Here is a 12111-nt window from a genome sequence, read left to right as displayed (position 1 = left end):
TAGGTTAATCTGTCCTTTGACGCATCCATTGAGAAGGTTTGGGCTGTTTCATAGTGGTCCCATTGGGTAGTGCATAGAGGACTTCCAAAGGACCCTTGGGCCTCTGCAAACATGAACATGTGAACAGTGCCCACATAATACTGCCCTTTGATTCTCTTCTGGGGATGCAGAGGGGAAATGTGGTGCACAAGCAGCAAAAAAATCCTTTCAGGATGAGTTAATTCTACCTCACTCCTCCAGATAACGTGCTTGACATCTCTGTTCTTCTTAGCCCTTCTACAGCCCTTTACCTTCTCAGCCTATTGTGCTGGTTTTGGCTGGGATAGAGTTAATTTTCTTCATAGTAGCTAGTACAAGGCTGCGTTTTGGATTTATGCTGAGAATGATGCTGATAACACACTGATCTTTTAGTTGTTGCCAAGCAATGCTTACACTAAGACAAGGACTTTTCCAGCTTCTTATACTGCCCCTGCTCTCCCAGCTTCCTCTCTACAAGAAGCTGGGAGGGGACACAGCCAGGACAGCTGACCCAAACTGGCCAAAGGGATGTTCCGCACCATATGATGTCATGCTCAGCATATACAGCTGGGGAAGAAGGAAGGGGGGGATGTTTGCAGTGATGGCGTTGGTCTTCTCAAGTCACCGTTACATGTGATGGAGCCCTGCTTTCCTGAAGATGTCTGAACACCTGTCTGCCGATGGGAAGTAGTGAAGGAAATCCATGTTTTCCTTTGCTTGTGTGCACAGCTTTTGCTTTACCTTTAAACTGTCTTTATCTCAACCCATGAGTTTTCTCACTTTTACTCTTTCCATTTTCGCCCCCATCCCATCAGTGGGGAGTGAGTGAGCAGCTGAGTGGGGCTTAGTTGCCAGCTGGGGTTAAAATCAGGACACCTCTCTTGATGGGCTCTGGATGCGTCACATTGTCAGGGATGTAAATTATAACTAGACTAATGACTCCAACCTCTACTATCTTATCTCTACAGTTCAGGTGTGATATCTTTTCATTTAAAATAAAACACTTTTTTACTGTCTTTGGAGTTCCTTTAGAAAGATAACAGGGAGGTCAAGCATGCTAGCAAGGTTGTCAAACAAATGTCCTTTTGACTGAGGAGCAAGCAGCTGACCTGTCATTCGACAGATAGGTGGTCACAGCAAAAGAGAGCTCTGTTACTTTCAAATATTCAAAGACTTTTTTTCATGACTAGAGTTAAGGAACAAAAAAAAAAAACCCAAACCACAGGGGCAAAGGTTTTACACAGACTTCCATCCTACACTTGGAACTAACTAAGCAAAGCAGGTTTCATTACCTTCAGTGGTGGTACTCACATAGCTAAAACTAAGCACATGCTGATGTGTTTTGCTGGATGGGGTCAGAGCACTTAGAGCCTTGCAGCATTCAACACTAGATGAAATATGGATTACAGTACATATTTCTGAAGTTCAGTCTATGTATTCTTCCCATCTATTGCATTAAATTATAGAGTAAATCATCAGGTAGCAAATGAAATCTTTTAAGAAAAGCTTTCTTGCCTTATGCTACCACAGATGTAAAAGAAAAATACACATTCTCAGATCAGTTTTAATTAACAGGAATTACAAGACAGAGACCAGTAGTATGAGACAACTCTTACATTCATGCTAATCTATTACTTCCACATAGAAGCCATTTTGTGTTGTCCAAGCTGAGGGTTGGTCTGCTTGTGTATATCCCCAAAGAAACACTCTCAGTGATTTCTCCAAGAAATTTCACAAGAAACCTGGCATAAGGCAAACTGAGTTCACCAGATGCCAGGCTAATACCTCAACCCTTGGACTGTCAGTCCTATTGCCTTTTTTTCTGTCACTTATATGCCTCAGCTGACACATTTGTAAAAGCTGTGGTGTCAAATTTGACCAACTCTTGCCAATTTTCTGCCAGCTGAAAAAACTCTGAATTCATGTAGCCTAAATGGCAGATGAAGTAGCTCTGGAATTTGTTCTGTGAGGGATAAAAGCATTTTCCTTACGAGCTTTAGAGCCCATTGTTTGCAGCAAACAAAGGAAAACACAAAAAACAGGACAAACATCAACTCAGAATGCAATGGGAAACTGATAAAAGGAAATAATTCTAATGCCCAAACCTTGCTTCTGAAAGAAGTAGATACCTGATCTGCTAGTGGCATCTGCTGTTGCATTTTGAAAAGTCATTTGCACCAAGTGAAAAGTGAGTGCAAAAGAGTGCTGCCTCTCTTTGAAATTCTTTTGGCTAGGAGGTGTAAAGCAATGGAGAATCTCTTGAGTGTTGACCGAGTCATACATGTGCATCTGAAGTGGGACCTCAGCCTTCTTTTTAGCTCCCTCATGAGAGAAGTCCATCAAAGTTCATTAAACATAAAGATACAACGATGACTCTACCTCACAAACCATGGACATCTGGGAGACAAATTCTGGGCACATTTGGCTGTATGTGTGCCTGCTGCTATCAGCTGCTGACAGAGATGGGAGGGCAAGGAAGGTCTCTAGCCTTAATAGGAGTGATTGTTCTTAGGCAAAGCAAAGGGAAACAGGCCCTACCTGTGTATGTTTTCTTCCAGCTTTTTCACCTTCAGCTCATCCTCTTCTGACTGCCTCCTTCTGGCTTCTTCCTCTTCTGCGGAGCCAGCAGGAATTCCCTGTAGCAGCCATTTTTCCCGAAGAGCTTTTGACTGTAAGGTGAAAAAACCCAAACCTTAGGAATAAACTGAAAAAACCCATCTGAAGATTGAGAAGGAGCTGCCTCTGCTTCTGAATATTAACTTGCCCTCACTGAATTTCTGATCATTGCTTTAGACAGTCGATTTCAGGCCATCCATCAGCTGTTTATCCAGATGTCAGGTCTTCCAGATTTAGGAGCGTCAGATTTACAGTATACACTTTATTTACCATCAATGCCTTAATATGAAGTTATTTTTAGATCCTAATAAAAACAAGAGTTTAAATCACTCAGATTAGCCCGTCCTGCAAGAACTAAAATCTTCGAACAAAAGTGTGGCTCTCTCGTGAATGATAAGGCATGTACTGGAAGGACTAAAATCATAAACTTCTTAAACGTTCAAAAACAAAGGAGCAGTGTGCTTTAAATGTAATGTGTTTCATGAAGGATAAAATCAATTTGCTACTAAATTAATCAAAGATGTTCATTTTGATTTACAACACAGATGCGTCTCCATACATTTACAGGCATACAGACAGACACATGTATACATTCACACAAGCACACACATCACCTCTTAGCCAAACACAAATTAAAACATTTGAACAAAAATCTTCCAGAAACCATGTAGCCCAGAGCACAGCAACACAGTTGCAGAAAACAACAATAGCCTACACCCAGGAGAAAAATTTCTGGGAATTTTGCAGTGTTTTCTACACCGAAAACATGGCTACAGCCTCACCTGGCCTCTATCTAATCCAGCTGAACTTCAGCCAGGGGAGTTCACCAGTGGACACGCACAGGTTGCAAGCAATCCTTTAAAAAGCACGTCAGCCTGTACGTCCTGTTTGGCCCAAATCCTGCCAGCGGGATGCAGCAGATCAGTTGGCAGACAGGACAAGCACCCATCAAAAGGAACACCAGGATCCCAAAGCCACACAGGACTTTGGCAAGACGGAAATGGAGCTGGTGGAAAAAATGGTCAGCCAAGGAAGTCACTGAACCAACCCCTTGCACTGACCAGAAAAGGGGAACCTTGGTTCTGAATTTGCAAAGTGATGGGCAATGCTGGTGCTAGGAACCAGCTGTAAGAGCCTGTATCCTCTCCAGCAAAGAGGAGCTAATAAGGAAATCATGAGTTCAAAGAAATTGGATTTCAGAGGCTGCCAAAACATGCATATCAGTCTTTTCAAAGGCATGTTCATTGCCGGAATGGAACCTGATTTGTGCAAACTATGTATAGAGGAAAAACACCACCAAAAGCAGGCTTCAAGCTCAGCCCAAAATAGAAAGATTTTTGACATGACAGACAAGGCTTACTTGTTAGTTTTTGAGTGTATATATAGGCATAGTATCTATGTACAAACTATTCTTGTCACTCCATGGCCTATTTGACATCAGGCAATGAGATTTTAATAAGGCAGCAGGCAGAAAGCAATACAACATGCACAAGCGAATTAGACTTTACAAATGACTCCAGCTTTCACTGACTTCAACTGTGCTGTGCACCAGAGGACTTGTACATGGGTTTAAAGTGATTTCTATATGAATTAAGACTTCTGCATGTCAGAAAAAGTTTTGTACTTTTGTACATGAAGTCATGTTCAACAGTCAGACCCGCTGACACTGGAGACGTACTTTACACAGCTGAACTCCGCTTTGCTCACGGCCTCCAAGGTGTAAGCTCACAAAACATCAGGGATGGCTATCGCCAGCCACAGTTTCCGCAGTTTGCTGCTCCTTTTGCTGCTACTGCCATCTACTAGTGCTTCCTGCTGCATTTTGTGGGCTGGTAATCAGATTTCTCCCACAGGATTCTCCTGGAGAAACGGTCTGCTTACAGCTTGGACAGGCGTGCACTTCCCTGGGTAAAAAAATAGCTGGGTGGCTGGGTCCAAAGAGTTGTGGTGAATGGAGTTAAACCCGATTGGTGGCCAGTCACAAGTGCCGTTCCCCAGGGCTCATATTGGGGCCAGTTCTGTTTAATAACTTTAGCAATGATCTGGATGAGGGGATCAAGTGCACCCTCAGTAAATTTGCAGATGATACCCAGTTGGATGGGAGTGTTAATCTGCAGGAGGGTAGGAAGGCTCTACAGAGAGATCTGGGCAGGCTGGATCGATGGGCCAAGGCCATTTGTATGAGGCTCAACAAGGCTAAGAGACAGGTCCTGCACTCGGGTCACAACACCCCATGCAACGCTACAGCCTTGGGGAAGAGTGGCTGGAAAGCTGCCCAGTGGAAAAGGACCTAGGGATGTTGGTCGGTAGCTGGCTGAATACAAGCCAGCAGTGTGCCCAGGTGGCCAAGGAGGCCAATAGCATCCTGGCTTGTATCAGAAATAGTGTTGTCAGCAGGACTAAGAAAGGGATCGTCCCCCTGTACTCAGCACTGATGAGACCACAGCTTGAATACTGTGTTCAGTTTTGGGCCCCTCACTATAAGAAAGACACTGAGGTGCTGAAGTGTGTCCAAAGAAGGGCTACAAAGCTGGTGAAGCGTCGAGAGCACAAGTCTTACAACCTGAGGCTGAGGGAACTGGAGTTGTTTAGTCTGGAGAAAAGAAGGCTGAGGGGAGACCTTATTGCTCTCTACAACTACCTGAAAAGAGGTTGCAGTAAGGTGGGTGTTGGTCTCTTCTCCCAAGTAAAAAGTGACATGACAAGAAGAAATGGCCTCAAGGTGTACCAGGGGAGGTTTAGACTGGATATCAGGAAAAATTTCTTCTCCGAAAGCATTATCAGCCATTGGACCAGGCTGCCCAGGGAAGTGGTTGAGTCACCACCATCCCTGGAGGTATTTAAAAGACGTGTAGATGTGGTGCTTAGGGACATGGTTTACTGGTGGATTTGGCAGTGTTAGTGGTTGGACTTGATCTTCAAGGTCTCTTCCAACCTAAACGATTCGATGATTCTATGATTCTTGGTGGGACCTTTGCTTTCCTGTTAAACCCAGCTGACTACTGCCCAGAAGTGTCATCAGCTCATTAGGGTCAATGTGCTATTGAAGTATCTCCGCAGCAGAGAACTCACAAGTCATCACATGTACCACGGAACAAAGTGAGACAGTCAAAGATGGATTTACAGGTCCTGAGGTGCTAAGCGTTTAACAAGCTGTGCTTTGGCATTTAAGAAGTCTCAGCAGCACAACTCAGTGGGTACCTGCTGGGCTAGATCCAGTACAAAGTGGTGTGAAGGCTGATTGCTCTTTAGAGAATGGCTATATTTTCTTTAAAAAGAATTGTGGCCAGTTGCATGTGGAATTATGTTGCGACACGTGTCATGTTCAGCTGTGGTCTCAAATCTGAAATCCTGAGTGATGCTCAGTTGAAAAAAGCCATCCAAGTTTCTAAAGACCAAACTCTAAAGATGAAGGCAGCCTTCTCTGTTTTAAACCCGGTTTAGATATGGCTTCACTAGTCCTAAAAAAGCCTTTGGCAAAGTGCTGCTTGGACAGCACTGAAGACATTCAGTTAAGTCACTCCTCATTTACTACAAGACGACAGATAAAATCCAGGCTTTTCAAAATGTGCTTTTCCAGAATCTGCATGCTAATGCTTAGACAGGGAGAAGCCAGTTCCTTCAGTACGACTGCTGTACACCAAATATAAGATATTTTGTGCAGCTTTTGTTTTGGTCTTTGTTTATGTGAAACACTTAAGCTATGAAATCACATGATTTCTTTCTCCCAGAAGCCTCTTTTTCTGACCTATTAATAGCATGAATTTGAAACTGGAAAGCATCAATAGGATTTTTAAAGACATATTTAGAGACAAGAATGCTATGATCTACTAAAAATCCTTCCTCTTGGGTGAAATGTCAGCATATTTTATCTAAAACAGGAAAGCTGGTAGCTTTGATGTTTCTGGCTCTCCTTTTTAAGATGAAAATTAAGGCATTCGTTAAATACTACACTGAGGAATCCAGACAAGAAGACTTGGAGAAATGGAAACATTTATAGGAAGCATTTCTTAAAACTCAGAGGGTCTATTTGCCAAGCTGTTGAGGTTATGTATATTTATACAGCCACTGAAAATACAATAGGCAAAAGGCAGGCACATGTCAGGAGACCGAGTGCAACTGCCTGGCTGTCCGGGAAGCATTTTGTCCCTTGCCAGACGACTGTTGTAGTGCTGAGGCAGTGAGTAGAGGTGGAAGAATCTCTCAACTGCTCTGAAGAAACCTTTCCCAGGTCATTTTCATCAGAAACCGGGGGGGAAGGCTTTGGCACAGGTGACGAGACCAAGGGTGGGTAGGGGGCAATAGGGAGGCGATGGTAGAGATGCCTTGGGCGCTTGGGTACAGCTCCTGGGTACAAGACAGCCCAGCGAGGCTGCCAGTACTGACGTGGTTCAGCCAGATGCAAACCAGAGCCAGATGTGGCTTGGAAACAAAAGACGGTTCACTGCCATCTGTCCTCCATAGCTACGAAATTTAGGTTATGCTTCTTGAAAAAAATCTTGCAGAATCTCATCCCAGGAAGAATAGGAGGTGTTTCTCAAATCCACTGAAAGGATAAAGCTTGCATGAGGACAGAGCCCAGAAATAGCTGGCTGCACGAGTTACCCCTGCCTAACAACACTGTGCGTTTTCTTTATTTAACAGTCTGTGATTAAAATGGCCACAAGCTAGTATTTCAACATTGCTCCTCCTTCATTGTCTGCTACAAGCTTTAACTCTCTACTGCATCTTGGAGCTTCTTTATGCACTGAAGTTGTGCTATATGATTAGACATTGTCAAAACAATAGAGGGCTCTAAGAAAGGCCAGATATACTATCATAAAAACACAGGTATTTGTACAGCTCATTCCACTATCGGAATGTGAATACACTGTACTTTCAGAAGGCACCATTTCACTGGTACAACAGCTACGCTACGTACAGTTTGGTATAAGTACGCCTTCATTTACTGCAAGAGTACAATTTCTTCAGGGCTAAATCCTTCAGCAGAAATTAGATCACACCATTAAAAAGGCTCTCTTGCTGAAGTGGAAAGAGCACTGGGTTTGCGATGCTCTAGGTCACCACTGCTTTCAGGTGATTCGGCTTCTTGGCACACAAGTGAGATTGCAGAAATAACTGGCAGCTCCACGTTTATTTTGTTCAAGCGTAGGAAAGCAGAGTGACTTTTCTGCACCATGCCAGAAAGGAAAGAACCAGGTCACGAGTCTGTGAACAGATCCTGGTGAGGACAGAAATAGGTGAGCAGATGTTGAACAGGGCAGAAAGAAACCATGCCAAATGTCTGAATGCAGTAGACACAGTGATGACCATAAATGTGGTGTGCTGCTCCCATATGTGCTATTTATTCCAGTTTCATGCTTCAAGACAGTAAAGCCCAAGGGCTTTAAGTTGTTTACATTTAGCACCAGCAAGGAAATAATGCAGCGTCCCTCAAATGCACACAGTAGAACTAATGCTGTATAGAAAAGAAAATCCTTACTCTCAAGGCTGCCTTTTTGCTTTAATGTTGCATCAAAAGTTTAAGCACCAGGAGACACTTTACTATAGCTCGTAAATCTTTTTAGCACCATTTTCATATACCATTGTGCCTGTTACATGCCATCTCTGGACCCCCTTCTTGTGAAAGATGATTAATTCTACCCATCAGTCTTGCTGATTTCAGACCTACTTCCATAAACGTTGCTCTTAAAGAACAACACATTTCCAATCCCATATGAAGTGGGGCAGTGTCTTAACCTGAGGCCCAGGTGCATTTGCCAGATTTGCTATTTGACTCTTTATGACAACATAAAAGCCCATATTTTTTGAAGTAGTTTCTTCAAGAAGTTTTGGTGGGTTTTTTATTTTTTTGTATTTACAAGTGGTTAGAGGGGCAATCAGTATTATCTCTCTTTGAGAGCAGTGCTTGCCAAAGTGAAGCTCTCCTCTGACTGTTTCATAATTTTCAAGGAAGCTGGTAATCCTGAGGAGAAAAAACAGTCAAAAGTTGACCCAAGGCAGCCTCCTACAGTAAAATGTTTCTACTCTTGAGAAACACTACTGGATGTGGACTATCAGGGTAATTATGCTCTTCTGTGCAGTGCAAAATGGGCAATAATGATCCCTGGTGTAATTCCACTGAAATTAGTAGTGCTACATCAAAGGCACTTTTACTGAAATCTTTGCCAAATTGAAGTCTTGCCAAAAGTCTTTGGGGTTTGAGGCTCAAAGACCACCAGACCTTAACAATTTAGAGCTGAAATTATTTGTTATTATGATGAAATTATTTTCTCTCTACATACATTCAGTATTTCTGTCCTGGAAAAAAGGTGAATGCAGGAGGTTGGTCCCTCATATGGTGGGCATACAACCAGCCCACACCCTACTAAAAGAGTGCAATAAACCTCTTCCTTCACCCAGCAGTGTGAGTCCAATATCAGCCCCGCACGATCCCATTAGGACACTAGCGTAATTGGCTGCATTTCAGATTTGCTCTTTGCATTTCAGAAGGCTCCCTTGGAAAAAGGCGTGAGTTTTCCAGGCAGATCTGGAGCTCTGGAAGCAGCAATGAGCCCGGCTTTGCTGTTGGGCAGATACCTGGAGCCTCCTGCCCAGGAACTGTGGCTCTGTCAGCCAGCGCATCGGCGACACAAGGGAGGGCTTCCTGCAGCCGCGGAGCCCGCTCCGATTGTGCACGCTCCCAAGCATCTGCCTGGGTTGATAAAAATGAATCTGCAAGGAACACAAGCGCAAGGATGACGCCTCCCCGAAAACTCCTCTGGGATTCCTCCCTTTTCCTTTGTAGCTCATTCCCGCGGCCACTCCAAACATCGCATCTTTTGCTTGCCGTATTTTCAGGCAGCCTCCCCTGCCATCCAGCTGGCCCTAATCCAGCTCGAGCAGGGTGCCCGGCAGGCCTGGGTCTGACCTGCTGGTGCACAGCACACTCGCCAGCATTAGCAAAGAGGTTACTGGGACACGTACTGGGATTACAGAGACTTGTTCCTTTGCCAGCAAGCCTTCCCTTGCCTTCCAAAAAAACGAAAAAAAAAAAAAATTGTCTGCATGGCTGTAGTGTGAACAGGCACGTTCATGTTCGATGCCCTCAAACATTCGTGAATAAATATGCAAATGCAGAGAAGGGCCGCAGGTAGAACCAGTGTGACAGGCAGGTCCATCTCAAAATAAGCAGCTCCTCAAAATGTATTCCTGCATGATGATCTCGTTTTTCATTTCTTGGTAGGTGAACGGAACAGTCCGACTCTTTGCCCAGACTGATGCAGAGTTTTCCTATGTGGCATTTCGGTGCAAGAGAGTTTGTTTGCAAAACAGAAGAGAGGTGTGGTCCTCAGCAAACACAAAAGATTTTACTCAGCTCTGCTGCAAGATGGATGTGGCCTTGTACAGCGTGGCTGGCCCTGGAACAGAACAAGCAGCCATTTCCAGCTTGCTGGTACCATCTAGTTTTGCTTAGCAGCAGAACTTTCTGTTGCCTTTCCAGTCATCTATGACACTTCTTCTAGCCTAAGGAGCATGTCTGCATGACACTTGGATGTGATTCAAGCATTGACCAGATTAGGGAATTAAGTCACGCTGAAAAACTTGCAGCTTGATTGTAGTCTTGATTTCAACCACAATGTCATAGCTAACATAAGTGTAATTCAACAAAAAAGTGTGTTAGCTGGTGGAGCTTAGCCAGCCCAAGAACAAATGGCATGGTGAGAAGGCAGATTAAATATTATCCTGTAGAGCTGCAAGTTTGTTGTTGTTATTCTTTGTTCAAGAAATGAACAAAACATTTCTTAGAAATTTCTTAAAGAAGTGATGTCTTAAAATTATTTTTTAAGAAGCATATATTTAGACCAAGAGTCATAAATGTTTCCAGCCGTCAGTTAGTTCATCACACAGAACATTAAAACACATTAATAAACTTTTTTTCAGGTGCGTTAAGACCTGCCCACTGTAATTGACAACCTTTTGTGACCAAGCATTGGAGACTGATGGCTTAACTTTTTCCAAAGTTTCTTCTTACTTGCCTGAGTTTTCCCTTTTGATAAAACCCTTACTGCAGCGGATCCCCGAGCTCACGACCACTGGTCCTCAGGTCTTGTTTCAGAGCTGCTCCAAAGTTTCCTGATGCCTCCAAGGCAGTCTGCTCGTTCAAAGGACTGGTGTCCTGCTTGTCCCCAAGGAGCCTGACTCCTCCTTCCCCATAGCTCCTGGGGTGACAGAGGTTTGCCACAGCACCAGTGAGCCACTGGGCTGGGGGTGCAGGGGTGGTGCATGTGGGGAGATGAGTAAGTAGTAAATGAAGTAAGTAAGTAAATAAAAGTTAACAATGACCGCTATTACAATAAAGCACGACCTGGAATCATGGTGGCCAAAAGACTTAGCAGAGATGATCCTACCCCCGTGTTTGTCTGCTGTAGCTGGTACATTTGACAGCCCTTCAGCTCCCCTGAGTATTTGTTCAGTCTCTGCTCTCTCTCAAAGCACGCGTTCAGCACAGCAGCAGAACGGAGAGGAATGCACTAAACAGTGCCATGTGACTGCAGAAATGGGTGAGGGAAGAGTGAGGCTGGCATGATTTGTGTTCACTGGGGAAGGACCAGGGCTCAGCTGGGTGCCCCCGTGGTACAGCAAGGGGGTGAGAGACCATGGCTGCAGAGTAAGCCACGTGCAACTGGAGCTGCGGATGCATGGGGATGGCACCTCCGTGTCAAGCTACCTGAGGGATGGGTGTGATGATAGCTACAGCTCCTTCATGAAGGTCTCATGCTTTGTCTGTTTAAAAACTCTCAGGAACAGAGATTGCAGCTGGATGGATAGAGGCCCGATTAAGAACACTCTGGGGGGAAAAAAGCGTCAATTGTTTTATGTCCTCAGAGTAAGCATCCCATCCATTAGCAAGATCACCACTGTAAATATTTTGTGTGCATTGCTTTTAAATTGTTCAGGTCCCATACTTTATTTAACTTTGTAAACCAAGCAGACAGTTGTTTCCACACAAAGACGAAGAAGAAGAAATAAAACTCAAGCTCTTTCAGCTGCAAGGAAACCCACCACAGCAAGAGACATTGTCAAGACTCTATGAGAGAAGACACAAAGTTTGTGTCTCTCTGGCTCAGATCATTCATCAGGCACAGAGCTGTGGTCTGTACAGACTAGTTTCACTGAAGCAGATCACAGGTATGGCGTGAGACATGGTAAGAGTTACCAATATTCATTACAGACCTGAGATGACACTGAGACAAAAAGCAACAGTAAGATGAAAGATAACTCAAACACAGGCTCTTTTCTACATACATTTTCTACATATCTGGGCTACCAGAAAGTTGTGCTTGAAGTAACAGGTGAAAACAATCATGCTGATACCTAAGCTGGAGAGCTGTTTTTTTTTTTTTTCAGTATCTCCCTTTAGGAAGTCTGTTTAAGATTTCAGTCTTCTTCATGGCAGGATGACAATGATTGCTCTGTCCAACTATTGCTTGTAGC

General features: G+C 44.0%; 1 protein-coding gene across 1 annotated transcript in view; it reads right to left on the bottom strand.

The window, feature by feature from the left end:
* LOC104379980 (paralemmin-1) overlaps positions 1-12111 on the bottom strand; it is a 94909-nt gene that overhangs the window by 69590 nt on the left and 13208 nt on the right. Inside the window, exon 3 of the mRNA XM_086629852.1 lies at positions 2557-2687. Coding sequence (XP_086485978.1) covers positions 2557-2687 — 131 coding nt within the window. The remainder of the gene's footprint in view (positions 1-2556; positions 2688-12111) is intronic.

The sequence above is a fragment of the Tauraco erythrolophus genome, chromosome Z, assembly GCF_009769465.1.
Source record: "Tauraco erythrolophus isolate bTauEry1 chromosome Z, bTauEry1.pri, whole genome shotgun sequence".
Lineage (NCBI taxonomy): Eukaryota > Metazoa > Chordata > Aves > Musophagiformes > Musophagidae > Tauraco > Tauraco erythrolophus.
This window is presented reverse-complemented; position numbering and strand designations above follow the sequence as displayed.